This window comes from Pseudoliparis swirei, chromosome 20 (genome assembly GCF_029220125.1).
Source record: "Pseudoliparis swirei isolate HS2019 ecotype Mariana Trench chromosome 20, NWPU_hadal_v1, whole genome shotgun sequence".
Lineage (NCBI taxonomy): Eukaryota > Metazoa > Chordata > Actinopteri > Perciformes > Liparidae > Pseudoliparis > Pseudoliparis swirei.
This window is the reverse complement of record NC_079407.1, coordinates 8,097,308-8,121,606: the sequence shown is the minus strand read 5'-3', so window position 1 is coordinate 8,121,606 and position 24,299 is coordinate 8,097,308. Positions and strand designations below refer to the sequence as shown.

Here is a 24,299-nt window from a genome sequence, read left to right as displayed (position 1 = left end):
GCTCACAGCGAGTCGTGGCTTATCTCCGTTGCCTTTCTCCATGGAAAAATATTTTCCGCTATCCACCACGGAATAAATAACCATGTTTTCTACGTTATACTCTTGTGGAAATGCCACACACGTCGTGACATGTAGCGCCCTGGTGTCTGGGTTCATGACGTCACCCGGAGGCGCACTCAGCTCCGTGAATGTCTCCGACTGCGTGAATGACTTCCGCATCTAGCGCCACGTGAGCAGCAGCAGCCAATTAGATTCATCAACAGAGGAGCAGCTCAGCGCTGATTGGCTCTAACAACGCAGCATTATGCTCTCTGCTCACCCTCCGCTGCGCTCTTGTTTCCCCTGCGCCGCTCTGCGCTCAACTCAACTTTTTTTATACTCCGTGACTTATTGAGCACCGTAATAATCGCGCGACACAACGAATCGATAATGAAATTCGTTGCCAACTATTTTAATAATCGATTTTTATCGATTCGTTGTTGCAGCCCTAATTTGTTCCTCTTTCAGAATGCTCAGCCGGAGAATTGAAAACAAGCTTGCTCGGCGGCTCTGTGGGGGTCGACCCACAAGGGGGGGGGGGCCTTTTAGCTAAATGCAAATTAACAGCGCTGAGATGCTGAGGTTGAGCAGGTTGAATGTGGACCATCTTTGTTTGTCTACATTTTGACCTTGTTATGGCGCCGGATGAAAAGTCCGGTGGGCAACGTTTGTTCCTTCCATCCTTTGGTGAACACGAGTCCCTGCGCCACATTTCACAGCAATTCATCCAATAGTTGTTACGACTCATCAAAACCAAAAAATGGCCACAGCATGAACATTTGAACCTCACACAGAACTAAATCAAACAGTCGAAGTGCACCAGGCTTTTCACGAGACACACTTTAAGACCCCGTCGACTTCACCTGAATATTTAACACACATCCACATTTCTTTTGTTTCGTGTCACGTAAACGGACAGCCCGCACTCCTCACCTGGTTGAAGACGGGATACATCACGGTGTAGAGAGCCATGGAGACGATTGCGGCAGCGTCGGCTTCATTCTTCGTGTCCTCCATGGTCATCCTTGACCAATCGATGGCTCTTTGTCTGCGCGCTTGTCCCCCGTTGCCAGTTTCAACTCATTCAATCACTCGCGGGCGCCTGACAGAATGGGAGCAGACCCGGACCTGGAGAAGTCGAAGAGACGGCCGGTGATGGATGGATGGAAAGGACGAGAGTAAGGGATGAAAAGAAAGGCGTCCAAAAAAATGTTAACCGATTTAACCACTTCAACTACGTGTGTTTAAATGTGAATGCATTGAAAAGAGAGAAAGTTTGGTTCGTCGGAAGATGGAAAAAACTATTAAAACACATTACAACATTTCCAGCAATTTAGCAGCTTTATTATTTCCCCATTCGATGCCATATAAGCCATCTGCCACTTCCCAGAAAGTCTTTCAGTCACAGACGTGATCGCCACATGACTGAGAGGTGTGTGTGCGCTTCACTGTCCTGACTGGTGATAAACCTGCCATGAGTCATCCCTCAAAAAGGAACACCCTCTCCAGTAGTATTGCTGCAATATAAATATCACTGTGATAAATATAGAACCTTGGCAAACATGTTCAGGGATTTTTTTTTTTTTTGCTCCGCCGCGCCGGTGAAAATAAGCGGGACATGTTATTGGCCCGTGTTGCGTCCGCCTTCGTTTCTTGCGAGACACTGGTACATTGTCTAACGTGGCGCCATTCTTCATTCTATTTCTCACAGGACATCCTTTTGGCACGCAGGGCAGGGACACTGACTTCAGGACTCCGTCTTCATGTGCGTCTGTCCTCGTCTTCATGAATCCAGTGCGTCGCCACGTGAGAAGCTGACGGTGACTTTGTAGTCCTTTCTCACCGCAACTAAGACGGCTCTTAAGTTTATTAGATGCTTTATGCACTATGACACACTCATCAAAAAATGGAATTGTAATTTGTACGCTGACTTTCTTTCCTTTTTAAAAAAAAATTGCAGTTAACCAAGTGAGTTTATTAGAAATTGCAGTTGCTAATAATGGTAGCTTGGGCTATTTAAAAACAGCAGCTTTGTGCTAGTGATGGTTGGCTCTGACCAATCAGTGGTCTGCAGCGTTAACCCTTCTAGTATCGGCTCAGCTCGCTTTGGACCTTGACTGAGGGGGCTCCAGGAATGGAATGGTTCTCTTGGCACCGCTACCCACAACGCTTGCGAATGGGAGTTTACATCTAACTACATGTGTAACTTTGACATGAACTAAATGAATACACATTTTTTTAAACCCTCCTGTGACCTTTTGGGTCAATTTGACCCCATTGGGTGTTTAACATCTCTAAACAAATTACTAACATCAGGATTTTTTTGCTTCACATTCCATGACTTGTCCTAATTTATTGGGGACAACTGGGTAAACATAAAATTCACATGATATGTTTTCAACGTCCTGTACACAACTTGTACGCATCGGTGTTCTTTGGGGTCAATTTGATATAAGAAATATGTACTTAGAAGTAATATAATATAATAATGTGAGGTCAATCAGTGAGATTTTAATGGTGATCTGCATATTTCTCCATAGTCGTGAACAAGTATTCTGGATGTATCGGGTGGAGGGGGGGCTTTTTATTTAATGGGCAGTCAACAAACAAACATAAAGTACCGAACACCTAAACTTGGGAAACAATATGAATTCTAATAATTTTCTGGAGGTTTTAATTGCTGGTAAAAGATGTTTATTACATTTGAAGGTAACAGGAGGGTTAACTGGAAAAAGTAGGAATAACCTTTGCCATGCGTATTTCCTTTGTAGAGGGAAACTACATTGTCCTTCTTGGACAGATGTTAAATGAAGTATGACAGGTTATGGGTGTGTTAAGGACATGAGTGCACTGTTCGGTAACTCCCAAAACACAATGAATCCTAAATTAATGTGTAACGGTCCGTCTTAGCCCAATATTTCTCCCGTGGATGGAGTAAACTGTGAGGCCTGTAAAGGAGGGGTAACGGTAGCATCTCTATATGAAAGTGTATACCATACTCCAACTCTGTATAAAAGTTGTATCAGATGCATGCCCACAGGCATCTGATACAACTTTACCCAGGGGGACGTTTCAACTCATCAACCACAGGTGTAACAAATGATCATATATTATATTTAGATGTGCCTTCGACAGTCTTCTGGTATTCTGGCTCACCTTCGTGAAACAGAAATATGAATTAATGTCATCAGTTGGACCTGTGCTTCCCTTCACCTGCCATGGCAAGCCGAATGCCAGTCAGGACAGACGTCTGTTAGACACATTTAGGAGTCATTTGTGCAAAACATTACAATTAGACATTGAAGAAAAACGTAAAAATCACAGAAGACAAAGTTTACAACCACAATGTTGCATCGCTACCTGTGTTTGAAGCCACCAGGGCTGAGCTCTCCAACGTGACCATGGATCTACAACCCATTGTGACGTTTCCAGGTGGAGCACCATCTTCGTTTTCACTGGGGCTAGTAGTTTTGAACCGAACTAGCTAGCGTTCATTCTTCCTCAAATGTTTTCGGTAAATCACTACGCGGGTAAGTTCTTCATGCTGCAACTGACACAGACCCCCGCCCCTACACCTTCGTTAATGACACCAGCTGTGTGTGGGCAGAAGTCAACGGAGTTGATGCTATCCAGCGACATAACGACTGCAACATTACCACAAGAAGTTTGTCACAACTGGAAAAAAGAAGAACAAAAACACACAAGCACACACACCGCCGGGTGCTGGAGAGGGTTCACTCACCGGCGGGCAGCTTGTTCCCCAATGAAGAGCGGGGTGAGCGGCGTGCAGATGGCCCGGGGGTGGCTGATGTTATGATACAGGGAGCAATACCCACAGGTAGTGTGTAGCGCTAACGCGAGGTTAGCAGTTTCGAGCAGGTGATCAACTCTCGTCGCGGGTGCCTGGTGGTTAAACGGCGGAACCGCGAATCGTTACACAACGTCAGACGGGCGTTACGGGTGTTTGCTACTACAGCCGCTTCTTGTTGTGGCGTTGGTGTCTTATTCAGGAAGTTTTCTGCCCGACAAAAGCTGCAGACGAGAGCCGGGGTGGGCGGTGTCGCAGGAGAGGCTGCTTGTAGTTCTTTCGGTAAGTCTCCTTCCTGCTTCGCGACTGCAGTGGCCACCGGAATAGACTTCAAATCCCAAAGAGATACAGGACAGGTGGTGTATTTTGTGACGCTTGCGTTGACAGAGCTACGCACGGGCATTTTTTTTGCGCTTATTCGTAAATAGAAAACACAAGTGTATATAAAACGTATTTAAAGTTGATTCAGAGCAAAATAATGTAGGTTAACGCGGCACGGAATTAACTTTTGAAACGTAGGACAAGATAGTTATCTGTCGATGTCAACTGTTGTCGATGACATTACTCGGCAGTCACAAGAAAATGTAATTTAATTGCAAAGGTTTTAAAATTGCCATTAGAGTTAAATGTGCGTTACTAGCCGATAACGCACAATGTGCATAACAATAATTGCACGAGCGTTCGTATGCGGCCAGTGTCAGTGTTAATGAAGAACTGGAGGGCATATACATTGAAACGGATGAAATACAACAAGCACACAGTTAAATACAATTATTACGAATATGTGACGCATAATATTTCAAACACAAAGCCGTGTGAGTAGGGTTGAAACCATTTTTAAACATACTATAACGGTCAAGTATATGTACTGATCGCTCAAGCAAAGACGGAAGCCGAAAAATTGCTCATTTCGTTTCAAATCGATACTCTTTGTTCGACGTTTATTGGACCAATCGGCGTGGAGGGGGCGGAGTCTGCGGCAAATGAACAAGCAGCAAGCTGCGGCGCTGGAGGAGAGCAGCAGAGAGAGACCGCACACAGCCATCCATCCATCATACCTAACACCGTTTATCGGTAAGAGCCGTTTTATGCAATAACCTACAACTGGTTCAGTCCCACAACTGCACTGATTTATCTGAATGATATTATAGGACAACAAACCGTATACCTGCTCAGCTTCTGTAAGATAAAACAAAGATTTAGGAGTTAGTCCATTGAATTAATTGTGTGTTGCTGTATTTTTAAAGCTGTTGGAATGTGTTTGTGTAATAAGGATTGTTATGGTATAAAGGGATTATGATGATATAATCAACATGTGTAGGCTTTTAATCAGGGGGCGGGTTGAAACGCACATTGGAGGCAAACATTTTTCTTCAAGCCTATTGATTAAAGCCCGTGTGTCCACCACCCAATGCTATTCATTTTCTCTCGGTGGTCTAGGATTGCAATGCTTGTTTTAGTTGTTGTTGTTTTTCTCACCGAAAACAAGATCTGGCATTGCAGTGTTGTTCTTGTCATTGAAATACAGACAAAGGCGCAGTGAGTGAATGTGTGTGAATTAACGAGGCAGATTGTAGTAGCCTAGTGGTCCTACCCTTTATGCCCCGCCCCCCCACACACACACAGGCGCGCGCACACGCACACACCCCACTTGTTATTCCTGCATGCAGACAGGTCTGTGTATGTTTGTGTTCATCGTGCTTTTTAGTTAAAATACGTATTCTGATAAACAAAATGCATCCTTTGTAATTCCAAGCTAGAATATTATGATGTATCTTATTTTGATGCTATTGCACCTTCTGATTAAATCATATATTAATTTCAAAGGGATACCATGTGGTGGGTGGGCATCAATCCTAGCTGAATCAATTCAGTGGTGCTTCCTCTCGTGTCCCATTCTCTCAATCCACCTACGATCTCTTTATCTCTGCAACGAAGATAATGACCTTCTTAATCCTCATTTAGGCCCATCGTTCCATCAGCTCCATATTCAGAAAAGCAGCATCCCTTTCAGTCATACTCTCAATGTATTAATTCCATATGCAGCTGGATCACTAAATCTCTGCCTGTTATAAAGCCTGCTGTTTCCTCCTAATGCCCTGCTATGGCGTTAGTGCTTGTGTATGTGTGTGTGTGTGTGTGTGTGTGTGTGTGTGTGTGTGTTTCCTGGCTATTCCCAGCGAGTGCTGCATTAATTGCATTTCAATAATTAAATGTCTTTCAAATCAGCCAAGCGAAACAAAATGAGGGAAGGGAGAAGCAACTGGCTGTGTCTGAACACTTCCAAGCATGCACCTTGTTTAGTGTGTGTGTTTGTTTATGCGTCTGTGTGCGCGCAGAAGTGTTGATGTTTTTCTGTCAGTTATATTCTACTGTAAATATAATAGTTAATTTGTAATAAATACTGTGGTTTCAAAAAGATGCATCCTTTTGGGCGAGAATTAAACCTGCTATTTGCTGCAGTATTACATTACATTACATGTCATTTAGCAGACGCCTTTATCCAAAGCGACTTACAATAAGTGCATTTCAACCAAGAGTACAAACTAAGAACAACAAGAATACAGGAAGTAACATTTCCTCAACATAGTCGAACTACAAAAGTACCATAAGTAAGAGCTATTTAAGTGCCACTGAAGTGCAAATCTGTGTTTTACTCCAGATATAGTCGGGAAAGGTGTGTTTTCAGTCTCCGACGGAAGATGTAGAGACTTTCTGCTGTCCTGATGTCAGTGGGGAGCTCGTTCCACCAATCAGGAGCCAGGACAGCAAACAGTCTGGATGTAGAGTGATTAGCTCGAGGTGCAGGAGTCACAAGTCGATTGGCTGTTGCCGAGCGGAGCGAACGTGCCGGGGTGTACGGTGTGACCATATCCCGGATGTAGACGGGGCCCGATCCGTTCAGAGCACGGTACGCCAGAACCAGTGTTTTGAAGCGGATGCGGGCAGCCACCGGTAACCAGTGGAGAGCGCGGAGGAGCGGAGTGGTGTGGGTGAACTTCGGGAGGCTGAAGACCAGTCGAGCGGCTGCATTCTGGATGAGCTGCAGGGGTCGGATGGCCTTAGCAGGTAGACCAGCCAGGAGGGAGTTGCAGTAGTCAAGGCGTGAGATGACCAGAGCCTGGATCAGAACCTGCGCCGCCTTCTGAGTAAGAAGAGGCCGTATTCTCCTGATGTTGTGCAGCATGTACCTACAGGAACGCGTCGTCGCAGCGATGTTGGCTGTCAGGGAGAGTTGACTGTCTAGTGTTACCCCGAGGTTCCTGGCAGTCAGGGTAGGGGCCAACACAGTGCTGTTGAAGGTGGTAGTCAGGTCATGGCTGGGGGAGCCTTTCCCTGGAAGGAATAGTAGCTGGGTCTTGTCAGGGTTGATTTTCAGGTGGTGAGCAGACATCCACCATACACTGAGAGATGTCGGTCAGACAGGCAGAGATTCGTGCCGCCACCCGTGTTTCGGACGATGGAAACGAGAAGATCAGTTGGGTGTCGTCAGCATAGCTATGGTAGGAGAAGCCATGCGAACGAATGACAGAGCCGAGAGAGTTTGTGTACAGAGAGAAGAGCAGGGGACCCAGGACGGAGCCTTGAGGAACCCCAGTAGTGAGAGGACAAGGATCAGACACAGATCCTCTCCACGTTACCCGGTAAGTGCGGTCGTTAAGGTAGGAAGAGAAAAGTGCGAGTGCAGTGCCTGAGATCCCCAGATCCTGAAGAGAAGAGATCAGGATCTGGTGGAAATGAAGTGAGAAATACATTCTGTCCTGAAATACATTCATGGCCAAGCTGAATTTTATATTTAATGAAAATGCAGGAAAGCAAAAAGTGGGCAATGATCATGGAAACTGCTATATCCAATAATGTAATTAATATACATCACATTTGCCATATATATGATACACAAACATAAAGGTGGGTAAACTATATATCAGCATTTGTAAATAAACACACACACAGTCGCACCACCTGCCGGTTTGTGCCCCAAACATTCTGCTGCAGCAAAGACCCACAGATCAGTTCATTCATACCAGTTTGGACGTGAGCAGTGAGAACAAGGGCAGGAGTTATATCAGGGAGTTATGGAGAGAGGACATCGAAAGAAGGATGATGCGTTCATTTGAATGAATGCAACAAACTGCGAGTGGTTAATATCTTGAAATAGAGCAACATAAATTTAAAAAAACACAGATTGGACGTATGCATATCATCAGAAAAGAGACCTCTAGAATTTTGAAGAGAATATGTTAAAAAAAAGAAAATGTACTATATTACCTTTTTAACAATCAAAACACTTATTTTGAATGTGCCTTTTTTTCTTCAAATGGTGGATATTTGATTTCTCTACAAATATTACTAATTTAAGGAAAATCTTTATGGCTTTTCAGCCTTTTCCAGTGTTCCCAGCTTACATTAACTCATGGTTCACACACGGACCCGGAATGATCGATCCCGCCGATTGATTGGTGCACCGAGGAGTGCGCTGAGTGTAGAAGAGGGACGATGACGGACTAGAGACAGATCTCTCCGAGGAGGGCATGTAAACTGTTGAAGTGATGTCGTAATACCCATATATCGCCCTCGCTCAAACTCTGTGGCTCAAATACCACATCACGTTGAATTATTCTCCTAATTGTCCCTCTTGTCTCTCTCAATCTCTTCTCAATGTCCAAACCCTCCACCTGCTGATGTGAGGCACAGGATCACAGTTCAGTTTGTGGGCGACTCAAACACCCACATCATCACCCCGCCGTCTTTCTGCTAGCACTTCTTATTCAGCGTCAATCGCTGTTGTCTCCACTTCTGTCAGCCCCACAAACACACACACGCACACAGACACACACACACACACACACACACACACACATTTCCCCCATAGGACTAGTAACCTTCCTGTGCTCCTGTGTCTCTCTGGTCTTTAGTCCAGTTGAAAAAGTCCAGTTTTTTCACTTTTACCATTGACCTCAAATAGAGGCCGATCCAATTACAGCTCAAACCTCCTAACAGCACTCCCACTGTGTGTGTGTGTGTGTGTGTGTGTCTATCTGTCTCTTTTTCTTTTTTCTTGCGTCTTCATCTCTTTTTTTCAAATGTCCTCCACACATGTCGAACTAGTTTTTGTTGGTTTCTATCTCTGCGTGTCCTTTTTTCCTTCTCTCTCTCGCTCAGTCTATTTAACTGTCTTCATGCCTCTTTATCTCCGTGTGTCTCGCCATCCCTTTGGGTGTCTTTGTTAGCGGGGATTAATAACGGGTGGTTAACCTCTGTGTGCCCTCTGTGGAGTGTACAGTGAGCATCCTGGGACTTCGGGCTGGTTCCATAGCACGGTATGTCATTTTCTAACGAGAGGCTTATTAAGCAGCGGTACCGAGCTGAGGGGCCCGAGGTAATGTGCTCTGCCACTGAGATGGGTCTAAGCTGCAAGGGTCACATTTCTTTGTTTAATGGGCTGTTTCTGTAAGTTTAACAGGTGCTAAAAACAACAATTGCTACACCCAGAGCAAGCAGCAGAAACCCAATGTGCTGGGCCATTGTTATGGTCAATGGTGTGAGGTCCTGTCTGTGTGTGAGGTACTGTAGAATCTTTGCTATTCAATTATTGAATCAATCAGCGTTTCTGTTTCCACCACTGGCCCTGTATATTATGGCAGACATCTCCTGTTGCCTTCTTCTCAATTACAGAATATATAGTAATCTATAACACATTTGTCACTCGATAATAATTTTAAATGCATAAGGAAATTGAAATCCTTGAATTGGAATCTGAACAAATGAAACGCTGTCAATGAAGTTGTTGTCGATGTCTACTTGATAAGATGATGCAGTGTTCCCTCTTCCAATCTGTCTGGAACCGGCTGGTATTGGAACGACAATTTAACAAATCTGAACTCATTTGAGCTGTGATATGAATTATTTACAGTAGCTGGTATCGGGATTACTACCGTCATCTTATGTAGCCTCACCTTTTAATTACCTTCGCATTGAAAATGCGGAAGGTTATGTTTTGATCGCCGTGTATTTATTTGTATGCGTGTTATTCGCATAAGTCAAAAAGTATTAAACCGAATCGCATGAAATTTGGTGGGATGATTGGTTATTATCCGGGGACCATTGGCTTAGATTTTGGGATTGATCGGGTCAAAGGTCAAGGTCATGGAAAGGTCAAAATCTTATTTTTACCATAATTTGTATCCAATTGGCATGCAACTAATGCCAAAATGTTCATAATTCAATGCCCAATCTTGTGATATGCGAAGGTATGCGCTCTACCGAGTGCCTGTTATAGTTTATTTATTTATTTATTTATTTGTATAAGCAAAAAGTTTTAAACCGAATCGCATGAAATTTGGTGGGATGATTGGTTATTATCCGGGGACCATTTGATTAGATTTTGGGATCAATCGGGTCCAAGGTCAAGGTCAAGGTCATGGATAGGTCAAAATCTTCTTTTTACCATAGCACGGTCAATTTGTATCCAATTGGCATGCAACTAATGCCAAAATGTTCATAATTCAATGCCCAATCTTGTGATATGCGAAGGTATGCACTCTACCGAGTGCCCGTTCTAGTTCTTCATGTGCCACCTCCGCCATTGTCAAAGTTGCACTGTTGACAACTGGTCCCGACTCAGTCCCTTTTCACAGAAGTGTCACAGTAGAATAAAAGCCTGAGTGCAAATAATAAAGCAAATCATTGGTTAAATTAGAGCCTTATTATTGCAACATGGCAAAATGATGCTTCACCTTTCGCGGTATGAAAAAAATGATTATAGTCGGCAATTTTTAAATTACAGTCACCGAGGGTCTGCACACGCATAGATGGTCTAGTTACCTTGGCATTGAAAATGCGGAAGGTTATGTTTTGATCGCCGTGTATTCATTTATTTATTTATTTGTATGCGTGTTACTCGCATAACTCAAAAAGTATTAATCCGAATCGCATGAAATTTGGTGGGATGACTGGTTATTATCCGGGGACCATTTGATTCGATTTTGGGATCGATCGGGTCAAAGGTCAAGGTCATGAAAAGGTCAACATCTTCTTTTTACCATAGCACGGTCAATTTCTATCCAATTGGCATGCAACTAATGCCAACATGTTCATAATTCAATGCCCAATCTTGTGATATGCGAAGGTATGCGCTCTACCGAGTGCCCGTTCTCGTTTAATGTTGTTTTGCTCTTTAGGCTTCTTTGGTCATTAAACTGCTGTTGCATTTTATTTTAAGATGTATGGTTTCATAAAAAATAAATTCAATGAAGTGTATACCCCTGGCACATTACATTTTATATTTGAATGGTGTGTATATCAAAAACATGAAACTGAGTGTGCAGATCGTAGTTGTTGTTTTGGGGTGAGTGGCTGCAAACTGCTTTTGAAGAAGTTGAACCTGAGAGGGGTTTGTTTTAGATGATGAACATGCACAGTGTAAGTGGTTGTTAACGTACCTTTTTAAAATGGCACAGTGGTGGATTACATTTGTTTTGATCAACACCATTAATAAGGACACTTTGCATATAAATAGATGAACATTGAAATTGAAATCCTGATCACTCTTTAGGATTTTGAGGTTCTACCAGTGTGGGCATGTGTACTGTAATAGATAATCTCATCCATTACCGCTACATGACAAGGTTATTACAAGCAAAACTGTTGCACTATTTTCTATTCTCGTCGTGGGTTTGATTTCAGCTTTGCTGTGCAAATCTTGTGCCCCGCCTTATTGGAAGTCTTCACGTCAGCGGGTGAGCAAATAAGTGGGAGACTGGTGTCTCATCCAACTGGGGGAAGAGTGAGACATCTGGCGACATGTGTGATCTGAGATTACTGATGTCGGTTTAATCCTTTTCAGTGCGAGTGTTCATAAGTCTTCTGGCACTCATCTCTGTTAAAAACCAGAATAATACGCAGAACACGGCCGCTGCGGCGCCTCTAAGGGAAACTCGAAACTCGTGAACGATGATCAGACTCCATTCTCTCCGAACTACAAAGCCCTTTTATAAGTTAGACATCTTCACGGTGAGGTTGTACCAGACTACTTTGCCAATTCTTCCATTCGCAGGAATTCAAGTTTTTCTTCCTGGACAGAGATAAACATGTGGTGGAAATTAGTGTTCCTTTACCTTAAAAGTAGTTTAAGCATTATTATAGTAACAAGTTCACATGTTGTCACGGTGCTATTAGCGTGGACCCAAAAGCACGACTCAGACAGGAGTAACAAAGATGACTGTCTTTGGTTGAAAACAGGCTGGGTCAAAACCGGGAGATCAGTTGAAGAAGCAAACACGTCCAAAAAGTGGCAGGGCAGAGAATCAGAGGTCAGGGCAGGCAGGCAGGGTCAGAAATATACTCTAATAACACTGGAGAACTTGGCACGAAAACACAAGACAATCTGGCAGAGGACAAGTGGAAGTGAGGGAGCTAAATAGTGAGGGACTAATGAGGGGATGGGCTGCAGGTGAGAAGGGCGTGAGGACCAGGTGAAGGGAATGAGGGACTAACGAGGGAGTGATCAGAGGCAGGTGAGGGGAGTTGGATTGACGAGATTGGAAGCAGGATCTGGAATGACATGATAGTTAGTGACAGGATCAAAACAACTACCACAACAAGGAAGGCGTGGAGCTAAACTGTTACACATGTAATCAACCGTGCGCGAAAGTCAAACAAGTCATGAAACATCCAGCTCAATGGAACGGGAATCTCCGAGCCTTCAAGTAAGAATGTCAGAAATTACTGCTGTCGTTCCTGTCTTTTATACGTTCACAGGAGCCCAGTAGAATATAATAATAAAGTAGAATATCTGCGTTCGACCCACTCGGTTGAGCTGCTCAAGCACAGCGCGGTGATGGGACAAGGCAGTCTTGAATTGATTATGCTTACCTTGAGTCCTTAAAGATAACCCAAGGATATGTCTGGTCATCATCGGTGTCTTGTCACCTCAACTTTTAACCTGTCCCGGTTCTTCCGCCACATGTACACAAGTGGTATGTCTAAAGAGTCGCACAATCTATTATAACATAAGAGAACAATGATTTAGGATTTTCCTCCGACAAATCACCGACGTCTTTCTCTGCAGATTGTTGGCCTTCATGAAATTGGATGCTAGAATTTTGTGTATGTGTGTGTAACTGAGTGACAGAACTGGAGTGAAGAGTTCTCGCAAAGAGAGGGGTTAGACAGGAATGGCTGAGTGTGTGTGAGAAGGGAAAGATAGTGTATCGGCCTATATGGAAGGAGGAAGATATCTTTTAAGGGGTAGACATTCTCTCTGTCAGCTTGGCAAAACGAAAAAAATGTCCATCACTTGCAGTTGCTTTGGTAACCTTGGCTTGGAAGTGTGTGTGAAAATGTGTACTTCGGGCGTGTGTGTCTGTGGATTTGAACCGTGAACGAGGATGTCCGTGTTTAATAAATCCCCCTGGCCTCCGAAGCACGCCGTCTCAAGGTGTTGGGTTTAAATGGCAGTAAGGATCAACATACATGTAGTGGATTTGGCTGACGTCGCATTTTAATTGTGCAAATGTCAACTGCCGATCTATTCTGTCCGAGAATTAGGATTACACGGAGAGATTAGAGGCTGTTTTTCAAAGGCCAGCGAGTTTAATTGCACGGAATTAATCAAATTGTCCCGGATTAATCTCTTGCAATTTAAAACCATGAAAGATTTTCCGACATATTCGGTTCTTTCAGTCAGGACGGAGCGTTGGGTTTCCCCGCTTACCTGGGAGGCCTGCTGGGAACCCCACCTGAGCAGACTCCTAAGTAGGACTCTTAGTCATCAATAGCCAAACTGACAGTGTGGGCTCCTCTTGCAGACGACGTGCCACAACTCAGAAGGTCAGAACGGTGTCACCGTTACAAGTAATAGTTATTATGCACACACACACACACACAGTTGCACACACAATGACGCTCCACACTACTTTTCCTGGCTTACCTTCATGGCTGGGTCTTTCCTTACAGGCTGTCTGTCTCAGAGAAGTTCAGCTCCCACAGCTCGGAAGGTCAGGAACATTACCTCCATTTACATCTGTGCCAGCCTCCCCCTTCTCTCTCTCTCTCTCGCTCTCTCTCTCTCTCTCTATATATATATATATCTTGATATACAGTGGGTACGGAAAGTACTCAGACCCCTTTAAAATGTTTACTCTTTGTTTCATTGCAGCCATTTGCTAAAATCTAAAAAAGTTCATTTTATTTCTTATTAGTGTTCACTCGGCACCCCATCTTGACAGAAAAAAACTGAATTGTCGAATTTTTTGCAAATTTATTAAAAAGGAAAAACTGAAATGTCACATGGTCATACGTATTGATTTTAGCAAATGGCTGCAATTAAAACAAAGAGTGAAACATTTAAAGCGGTCTGAATACTTTCCGGACCCACTGTACGATCAAATTAAATGTCATGCAGTGTTTCTATCAACGGTCTTCATCCAAGTTGACCGACTCTAATTCTCTTTTTTTGCACAATAAAGGGACACATTGGACAATTAGGCAGGTGCTAATCTATATGTTTTTGTTTCTGTCAACACATCCCATGAAAGGAACTTTAATCTATAAAGCATCAGTCCATCTCTCAGCACTTTTTGACTCGGTCTCTAGCTCTCAGGGCCGAGCCCATTTCAGCCGACTGGAGCTGTAATATTGTAACGGCTCACAAACCAATTGCTGCTGTTTTTCAGCAAACGTTACTAAACAAGCTTAAATAGTGGATTTGTTGGAGACTAATTTCAAAAGTGTATATCGATCGTGTGTGTGTATGTGTGTGTGTGTGTGGTAAGAAAGTAGAGCAACAAGAGGTGGGAGGAAGTTGCTGATGGTAGATAACATGCGTTATGAAAGGGACGGGAAGTAGAAGGCGAGGGGTGCGACGGCATGGAAAGAGGAGAGGAATTAATGGAAGGAGGAAAGGAGGGAGGTAAAGGCCTCATCAGTCATTCTGTGCAGACGGAAACTCATCCATTCACATTCAGAGGCTCAAACGCACACAAAGAGCGAGAGCAGATTTTGAAGGGAAGAAGCTTATTTAACTCCTGAAGATTAGAATGGCCATAAAATATATATGACCTCATTTAGCAGATGTAGTCCGAGCAGCGATGCTGACACACTTGTAGTTACCGCTCATTTGTGTTGTTAATAAACTCTCTCTCTCTCTCTCTGTTATTTCTGTGCACAACTGCTTCTGATTTTCCCCTCCCCGCCCCCCTCTGTCCTTTCCTTCGTCCTTCTCTCCATCTCTTCCTTTGACCCAATGCCCTTTCATCTAGAATACATTTTTAATCCATAACGGTTTTTCTTTTTCTATCTAATCTCTCCCGTTTTACTCCACTCTTTAATTTCTTTAGCACTGTCATAGCAGTGTCCCAGTATTTGACACGGCCTTTATGACAAATAGAGTCCTCTCTGTACTTGTGAGTACACCTGTGCCAACAAGTAGAAACTGTTCCAGGCCTGTTTTCATGAATGCTTTCCTCTGTGGAGCTCCCTATTTAAATTGGCAGAATGTTTGACTGACAGATGTTCTCTCTCTCTCTCTCACTCTCATTTTGTCCCCACCACATCCCTGCTCTCTCTACTTTCATCTCTGTCCCTCCCTTCTAAAATCCTCTTGCCCTTCATCTCCTGTTCTCCCTCACACAATAATCTTCTCTACGTGTATCTCTCTCTCTCTCTCCCTGTCTCTCTTTCTCGCTCTACCCACACCCCTTCCACCCCCCCTGCCTCCTTTCTGAAATCCTCTTTTTCCTCCTTCCCCTCTCTCTCCTCTCTACGCTCCTCCTCTCCCCACATTTGTCTCTGTCCCTGCCCAAATCATTTTCTCTCTTTCATCTTGTCTTCCATCTGTTTCCCATCCTTCTATCACCTCTTGGGCTGCCCATCCATCTCCCGAATTACTCATTTAGATTAATTTTTTTTCTCCCGTGTCTATCGCTCCCTCTCTCCATCGTCACATTCAATTCATCACCGGTTTCTTTCCTTCCAACTCCTTCTGCTCCATTCATCCCTCCTGACTCAGCGATCTGAGGTCTGCGCTGCGATGTTGACACTGGAAGTTTTCTCGCCGCTCCTCCTCCTCTCCATCCTGTTGCCGCGCTGCGGTTGCCGGGCGGCGGACATTCCGGAGGACACAACATCAGAGTTCGCGGTCAGACTGTACCACCGGCTGCAGGCGGCGGGGAATCAGGATAACATCATTTTCTCCCCGCTGAGCGTGGCTGTGGCCCTGGGGATGGTGGAGCTGGGGGCCAGGGGGGCTTCACTGGAGGAGATACGGCAGGCTGTAGGATTCAGCCACCTGCAGCCAGGTGAGACCACTCATGCATAGGGTTAGGGGTCGGGTTCTGTTCGGGTTAGGTCCAACAGAATCAGGATATGTGGTGGGTGAAGGAACTTGCATCAAAGACTTTTCACTTAATTTGGATACAAGTGCCTTTTTACTCAATCATATATGATGTTGCATATTTGATTAAAGTCACATGAGTTCAGTTTACTCACTTGTGTTACTCGGGTTGGGGAGGGGGGGGGGTCTCATCAATAAAAGATGCTATTAGTTGCTTTATGGTAAATGAAGGATCCAGTTTTTTTGGGGCTTGACCCATCCTAAAGATAATATCTCCCACCCACTCTTAAGAAGTACAATACTAAATAACTAGCGTATCCCGTCAATATAATATTATTATATAACATTATATATATATATCTCAACATGTGCATGCCTCCACACTTACATTAAGAGACACTGTTGTATGCCAGGCAAGTTTCATTTTTAGAAGAAAACAAAACCAGCGGCAGATATAATAGCACTCAGTAATGTAAGTGGTCAGTCAACAGCCAGTTCTCATTTCCATCTTTAGGGATTTTTGTTGTTGTTATGTCTATTCTATTACTATTTTCTAAAGTTTCTTAAACATTGAAAAAATGTATATGTTGTTTTTAATGATTGAGTTCCCTTCCCCCTTAAAAATAGAAACAGAGAGGTGAATGCCACGAAAGAGGTGCTCTGGGAATAAATAGTAAGACAAAACCTGAATAAAATTATGAATTGATTCCACTACGAATGAATTCTCTTGAGATCTTAGTAGCAAGATATGTGCATCAAATAATTGTGAACAATATTACACTCTGATATAAAATGGAGCCTGTGCCTCAGTTCTCATTTATTTGTGTTTCCAATTCATGAGATAAGATTTTTGTTTCTATTGATTCGGGTTAGGAGTAGTTAGCGACTGGTTAGGGGTGGTTAGAGGTTAGGGTTAGGGTTTAGGCATGGTTAGGGGGTTAACACAAATACTGCCCGGCTCTTTCCCACAGCTACATCATGAATGTGTGCCTCACTTTGTTCTGCAGGCGGGGAGTTCCCTTTGCTTCAGAACCTGACAGCGGCGCTGTCGGAGGACGACACCCACTACGTCATCCGATTTGCCAACAGCCTTTACCGGCAGGAAGGCATCACCTTTAACCCCGAGTTTATGCATCTGATGCGGAAATACTTCCGGGCCGATGTGGAAACGGTAGACTTCAGCGAGTCGGCAGCCGTGGCCGAGCAGATCAACAACTGGGTGGAAAATCATACTGAGAGTGAGTTGGAGGCGGAGGGAGGGAGGGAGGAAGAAAAGGGAGGGAGGCAGATGAAAGGAGAGAAGGAAAGGAGGCGATAATGTGGATATGTAGTAACACCTATAAGCCCTGCATTACTATTAAGTGACATGGAGTTACACCATTGCCTGTTTGATCACATCATTGAATACAAAATACAAACGAAGTGAATACATTTCCAATCGTCAGTTGCACAGATCTCTGGTTGGACCCTGGTGTGTGGCTTCATGAGCTGCATCCCAGCAGGGCCCTGTTTTTAGGCAAATAATCACTAATATAGACCCTGAACAAATGTACAAATCTGTGCAAATCATCCCTCCTCCCAGGTAAGATCCGCGAGCTGCTATCAGCCGAGGACTTCAGCAGCGTGACCCGCCTGGCCCTGGTGAACGCCGTCTACTTCCGAGGCTCCTGGAAGAGCCAGTTCAGGCCCGAGAACACCAGAACCTTCTCCTTCAGCAGAGACGATGGCTCTGAGGTCCAGACGCTCATGATGTACCAACAGGGAGACTTCTACTACGGTAGGGGGGAGCCGGGTGTTTCTCTGCGTGTCCGTCTTTAGGACTTCACTTGGGGCTCTTTTTCTGAAGCCCTTTGAATTTCAGCTCAGATGCCCTGAGGTTATTTCAAATATTCATCTTGGATCTGAAATATTCATATTTCGAGCATTATTCCTGGGAAAGACTCCTCTTTTCTGCTCCGTGAGCTCTGCTGCTAAAATCTTCACTGGCGCAAACTCCCCCTGGTACATCTGTTTGATTTAGTCCAACATTTGTAAAGCTATTTGACAGTCTGTGGCCTCATCATTTGCTAAATCTGTAGAACAAACCACGCTGTTTCATTTTGTTTCGCTGCCCCTTCACACACACCTGTGTTATGTTTCGTGATATCTGCTTCCAATTACAGGACATCTTTTTTGACCGACGTTGTGCTGATTTTTAATCGTTTGGAGTAATTTAGACTGTAAATTTCCAAATCTTTCTGAAAAAAAGTTCTAATCTAGCTGCTTTGAGTTGGGAGCATGCACTTTTGTACTTGGCAGACGTCGGTGTATTTGCTGTGAGGTGTAAGACTGTTCGTACTGGAGTCCTGCAGGTTGGCTATAAATAATGCTGTTACATCTGAACGATTCCAGTCCGTCTTTTCTGCATCGAGTCAATTTGTTTGTTTGACGTGCTGCCAAAGATGATTACATCAGCTTTTTACTGCACTGCTACTGAAGTTGGTGTATTTGAGTTAAGTTGGTGCAGTCTGTATGTGTGTAGTGAGATTGCATACATCTGCGTGTGTGTGCGTGTGTGTGTGTGTGCGTGTGTGTGCGCTGCAGAACAAAGACAGGTCCTCGGGGAGAAGTCTGATTTTGCATTCTCCTTTTGAAGCACAATCACGTTGGTGAAGTCAAATGTTTTGGGCAGCCACACCCTGCTCTCTGCTGCAACAATGCCTCGCTCTGCATCAGCAGCCGCTTCACATGGATGATGAAAGATGACAATTCTTTTTGTTGTAATTTCCCCTTTTTTAAAGCACTACCAAAGGAGAAATAATGTGCCAAAAGTGATCATAAAACCTGGCAGTTTTAATTGCTCTATAATCTCCATCTTGCACTGTAAATATCTAAATTAGTGAGATAATCTCATATTTAGAGTTAAGATCTATTTGGAATTTGTGTTAAAGGATTATCTCAACTTGACTAGGCTCGCTTAATTAAAGTAAATGTTTATGAGTTTATCTTGATGAGATTTCTTTTTTTGATGATTTGTTTGATTAGATACAAGGGACATGTCTCCTAATAATCCGCCTCAAGACTAAAGATATCACTTTCTCAGCCTCTGTAGCATATCTGTATGACGATATCAGCACTTACAGATGTTCATGTGCATAATCACACTTGTTTCTTGTGTGTAAACGTGTATTTGTATGTGTGTATATCCAGCATATGCAAGGATGCGTCCCCCCAGAGATCCCAGATTGGTTTACCAGGTTTTTATTTCCTGCCTGAAGACGGTTATGTGCATTCTTGTGTAAAAAGGGCATTGCACACAAAAAAACTGCAAGATCCTCTTCCTGCATGCGTTCTACACAGCGTAAGCGGATAATACATTTTCACTCCAAGTGTAAGTAAAGCCTTTTAATTTAAGCATCAGTGGTTTTTAATTAGTGCATCAGGGAAAATGACCACAAGAGATGTGATCAATACAGTGGATCGATGTGCTCCATGCTCCTCTTCATCAAGCGTCACAAACCCAGTGCACCAGGCACCATCACATGGGTCCGTGGTGTCTTTCAAACGCTTGCATTTGCTCATGTTTCCTCCTCACCAGGCGAGTTCAGCGACGGCACACAGGAAGCCGGCGGCGTGTACCAGGTGTTGGAGATGCCCTATGAGGGCGAGGACATGTCCATGATGATCGTTCTGCCTCGGCAGGAGGTGCCACTGGCTTCCCTGGAGCTCATCATCAAAGCACCGCTGCTGGAGGAGTGGGCGAACAATGTCAAACGGCAGAAGGTGGAAGTCTACCTCCCCAGGTGTGAGATGACGCATTCAAACACTCACTCGCCGCTGTGCAATATTCAATTCAATTCAGTTTATTTGTATAGCCCAATTTCACAAATTACAAATTTGTCTCGGAGTGCTTTACAATCTGTACACATAGACATCCCTGCCCCAAAACCTCACATCGGATCAGGAAAAACTCTCAAATAACCCTTCAGGGGGAAAAAAGGGAAGAAACCTGCAGGAGAGCAACAGAGGAGGATCCCTCTCCAGGATGGACAGATGCAATAGATGTCATGTGTACAGAAGGACAGATTTAGTGTTAAAATACATTCAATGAATATGACAGTGTATGAATAGTTGGTAGTCGGCATATTCCACGATGGAGACCTCCACGATCCATCAGGCAGATGGAGGTAGAGAGGAGGAGTGGGCGGAGTCTCAACAGGGCAGTGGCGTAGTTGGTATCTGCTGTTTGTGAAAACACTGGGCTCGATACGTGTGTCGTTGTTTTTTAAAACTCAATTTCCCTCAGCATGCCTTGTTTACGTTTGCATCAATTACCGACAACATCTTGTTGTTGATGTATTACATTTCCCAGAATACACAGCTCCTAAAGAATGTAATTGCTGTTTTCAATTTTGTCAAAGGAAGGAGCCACAATAACACTCGCAATATTATCTTTTCCTATTATATTGCATCCTCCATCATCTGGACTCTAAGATTGCTTTATTGATGTTGATGTAAAATGGCAGTTTTTAAAAAAGATTTTTTTTGTCCAAGATTATGCTACAAACATTTAAAATGAAGTTACTGTTTCAGGCTATTAAACTCACATGCACCTGCACTGCAAATATGTGAGGAAGACATCATGTATTTAAAATTTGGCTAGTTCCAGTATGCATGTAGAAATTATATTTAATAACCAACACACATTTATGGACCCTGAAATCTTCCACAACCACTTTTTCCTTTTTAAAAAGCAGTGACACACTGTATTCATGCATGCAATGTGATGACAACTTGCTAATGCCACCGTGGCAATATATAAGAAAATGCACAATATGGCTTGTTGTCTGCCTACTTATTAATCTATACCTGACTCTTAAAATAATCCGATTCTGATTCTTTAAACCTGTGTTCAGGTTCAAAGTGGAGCAGAAGATCGACCTGAGGAGCACTCTGCAGGAGCTAGGAATAAAGAACATCTTCACCAGTGATGCTGATCTCTCGGCCATGACAGGTAACGCTCCTGTGTGGAAAACCACACTGCAGTCCTTCTTTCTTTGCTACTTGTACTTGTTATTTCCCTATATTCTCGACGCATTCTGACCTTTAAAATTTTCAGATTTAGGGTGATTTTGAGCATTTTAAAAACACATTCCCTCTGGGTTACTCTCATCAGGACGGATCGTCGCTAGAGTTTGTGCAACGATAATGCCTCCAGGATTTTTTTTTTGTTTAGTTACATTTAAACCTTTTTACACAGTTCCTTCTTTTAGATGAGGCATTTATTTGAAAACACAAGAGATTTCCTTCTCCCAGTAATTATTTCTGTATTATATGGTTGGGAACTGGTTCTCAGGCTAAATCTGGAGAATCAGTACCACCGCAACGAAATATGTGACACATACCCATAGATTATTATATAAAACACATAGAGATACAAATAGAAGGAGAAATAAACTCCTCGAAGGGTTGAGCATGAGAAGTTGATTCAATTTCTGCTTCTCGGCTGCAGTGAAGTTGCCTCAGGTGCTTTCTCAGGTAACCAAGGTAACTGGCACCGAGTGGGCAGGTCAGAGCTGTCACATCATCCTGTTAAAAATAGATCAAAAGAGAGAAACAGACGAATACATGCGGTAGAGGCAGAGAGACATACATCTATTATCTGGAGTTAAAACATTAACTAAAGTAATGATGAAGGTCAGTGAGGAGGATGTGAGTAGCTTCAACTCTAGCCGTCTAGAAAACAACTGGACGAAAGCAATATACCTCTTCATAAGCAAACGGGTCAGGTGGAGGTATAATTATATTGTGAAACACAATCTCCAAGCTATCCTGGACTCCAGAACATCTTGTACAAGTTCAACATGTACCCAGAGGACATGGTTTATATATCTGGAAGGTCGGTAGATAATATTTATACATTTATTTAAGCATTTATATATTTATTCTTGTATTTATTCAATCATTTATTTATTTATACTTAAGTCATTTTGAGTCCTCCATAGATAAGAGAGCATATTTTAAAATGTTCTTTACCAACTCGGAAGGATTTTCTGTTCGAGCGAACATATATATATATAAAAATATATATATTGTTGTGTTTACTAATATGTGGGTGTGTGCTATTCTGCACCCTGAGCTTTAAAGGTGTAATACTAAGAGAGTGTAATTCCCAAATTTGAATCATCATTACACCATTATAGCATCTCACACTGACTGGTCTTAATCTAAAGTGATGCTTTGTGTGTATGTAACAGATGGTAAAGACATGTACATTGGGAAGGCTTTGCAGAAGGCTTACCTGGATGTGACAGAGGAGGGGGCAGAAGGATCCGTCGGGTCAGGTAGATTTCATCTTCTATCTTCTTATTCTTCATCATGATCCTTCATCATATATTGTAACCATGGGGATGAATAAAGTATCTCGCTATCTTATATTTGTGTTTTTTTATTTTTATTTTTATTCTTGTGTGTTGCTGCTACTGGCTCGACAAATTTCCCCTTGGGGATTAATAAAGTATATATCTATCTATCTATCTATATCTATATATCTAACTTCAGGATCACTAAACACTGCCCCCATCTGTCAGAAAATAACTGTGTTGTTTCTCTCTCTCTCTCTCTCTCTCTCTCTCTCTCTCTCTCAGGTATGATCGCTCTGACCAGGACTCTGGTGCTGTATCCTCAGGTCATGGCTGATCACCCATTCTTCTTTGTCATCAGAAACCGGAGGACAGGTATGTCTCCGTGCATGTAAATGTGCCTCCGATACACTGTGTGTGTGTGTGTGTGTGTGTGTGTGTGTGTGTGCCTTGGCCTGACTTTCTATCCGCTCCCTCCTCTTCCTCAGGGTCAATCCTCTTCATGGGCAGGGTCATGACCCCTGAGGTCATCGAGCCCAACGACCATGACTTTGACTCCATGTAACCACCGCCATGAGATCCCCTCGAGATCCCGACGTCATAAACGCTACCTTTCCTCTCTATCGCCATCTTCAGCTGTGTTTTATACTCTTGAAAAGAAGAAAAAAGATATACAAGCTGAATATTATACGATATATTATATATTGAAATAAGACATACAACATATGATGTGTTTTGATACTGGAAGCTTTAAACTCCTGGATACAGACGTGCAGGACAAGGAGGCTGTCAATATTCTCTGGTGTATGGTTTGTATATGAGAAGAGACGTGAAGAAGAAGAACACATGATATGTAATTCACGCACGACCCCTTTAACCCTCCTGTCGCCTTAGGGTCATTTTGACCCGAATCAATATTACACCCTCCTGTCGCCTTAGGGTCATTTTGACCCGATTCAATGTTTCACCCTCCTGTTACCTTTATATTTACTAACATATTTTACCCTTTGGGTTCAATTTGACGCCAGCAATTAAAACCTCCAGAAAATTATTAGAATTAATATTGTTTTCCAAGTTTAAGTGTGAGGCACTTTATGTTTGTTTGTTGACTACCGAAAGAACACCGACATTAAACATTGAATGGGGTCAAATGAATCCTAAGGCGACACGAGGGTGTAATATTGATTCGGGTCAAATTGACCCTAAGGCAACACAAGGGTTAAGTTCAGCCGCTTCGCGCTCACTTACGCAGACACACAACCACGCGCTGCACTCTACTTCTACAATATTTACTCTTTCATACTCCAGATACAGTATGTGCACACTGTTGTTTTCACACTTTAATTATATCCCTGTACACTTCACATTGTGTTCTATAAAATATACTTATATATACTCCGTATTTATTGCAGAATAAACATGTGCAAACATGTTGTCCCAATACTAAATGAATCTTAGTAATGTATCTGTTCCAGACAGTATTCTAGTAATTTTGTTGACACCAGATGGCTTAACTGCTGATGAATTAATGTGCCCTATCCTATCCGAGTGGTTGATTAAGGTGCAGCCGGGCATCTCACAGGTGAGCAGAGGAGACTGCGTGACTAAGCGGGGTTGCTATAGAGACGGCCTGGAGCATGAAGGCGCATTGAAAAAGATCTGCGGCACTGTTTTGGATGTGCATACAGGGAGAAACCGTAACACCAGCTGTCTTCAGTCTTTTTCTCAATAAAAACATGAATGTGTTCCCATTAAACAAAGACGGTGTCCTTCTCTC

General features: G+C 43.2%; 2 protein-coding genes across 5 annotated transcripts in view; one reads left to right on the top strand and one right to left on the bottom strand.

Moving 5' to 3' along the window:
* pdcd10a (programmed cell death 10a) overlaps positions 1-4,082 on the bottom strand; it is a 10,526-nt gene extending 6,444 nt beyond the window's left edge. The window contains exons 1-2 of one of the 2 annotated variants that reach the window (XM_056441402.1): positions 3,782-4,082; positions 973-1,167 (exon numbers count right to left, since the gene is read on the bottom strand). In XM_056441402.1, the coding sequence (XP_056297377.1) occupies positions 973-1,062 (90 nt within the window). In that variant the 5' untranslated portion in view covers positions 1,063-1,167; positions 3,782-4,082. The remainder of the gene's footprint in view (positions 1-972; positions 1,168-3,781) is intronic. The other variant, XM_056441401.1, reaches the window with a different exon arrangement.
* serpini1 (serpin peptidase inhibitor, clade I (neuroserpin), member 1) lies at positions 3,105-24,299 on the top strand. Of its 3 annotated transcripts, none has more exons than XM_056441398.1 (10): positions 4,045-4,129; positions 4,812-4,921; positions 15,858-16,146; positions 17,189-17,419; positions 17,764-17,958; positions 19,759-19,963; positions 21,077-21,174; positions 22,418-22,504; positions 22,808-22,897; positions 23,011-24,299. In XM_056441398.1, the coding sequence occupies exons 3-10, from the start codon at positions 15,879-15,881 to the stop codon at positions 23,085-23,087; spliced, it is 1,251 nt and encodes a 416-aa protein (XP_056297373.1). In that variant the 5' UTR covers positions 4,045-4,129; positions 4,812-4,921; positions 15,858-15,878; the 3' UTR covers positions 23,088-24,299. The 3 variants fall into 3 exon arrangements, with proteins under 3 accessions (XP_056297375.1, XP_056297373.1, XP_056297374.1); XM_056441399.1 differs by having other exon boundaries at positions 15,745-16,146; XM_056441400.1 differs by lacking the exons at positions 4,045-4,129; positions 4,812-4,921 and adding an exon at positions 3,105-3,569.

Bases quoted from the DNA above. Each gene is read 5' to 3' on its own strand.
- serpini1 (XM_056441400.1), top strand. From the start codon at position 15,879: ATGTTGACACTGGAAGTTTTCTCGCCGCTCCTCCTCCTCTCCATCCTG. The intron at 21,175-22,417 runs GTAACGCTCCTG...TGTATGTAACAG, and splicing joins TGATCTCTCGGCCATGACAG to ATGGTAAAGACATGTACATT. The intron at 22,505-22,807 runs GTAGATTTCATC...TCTCTCTCTCAG, and splicing joins AGAAGGATCCGTCGGGTCAG to GTATGATCGCTCTGACCAGG.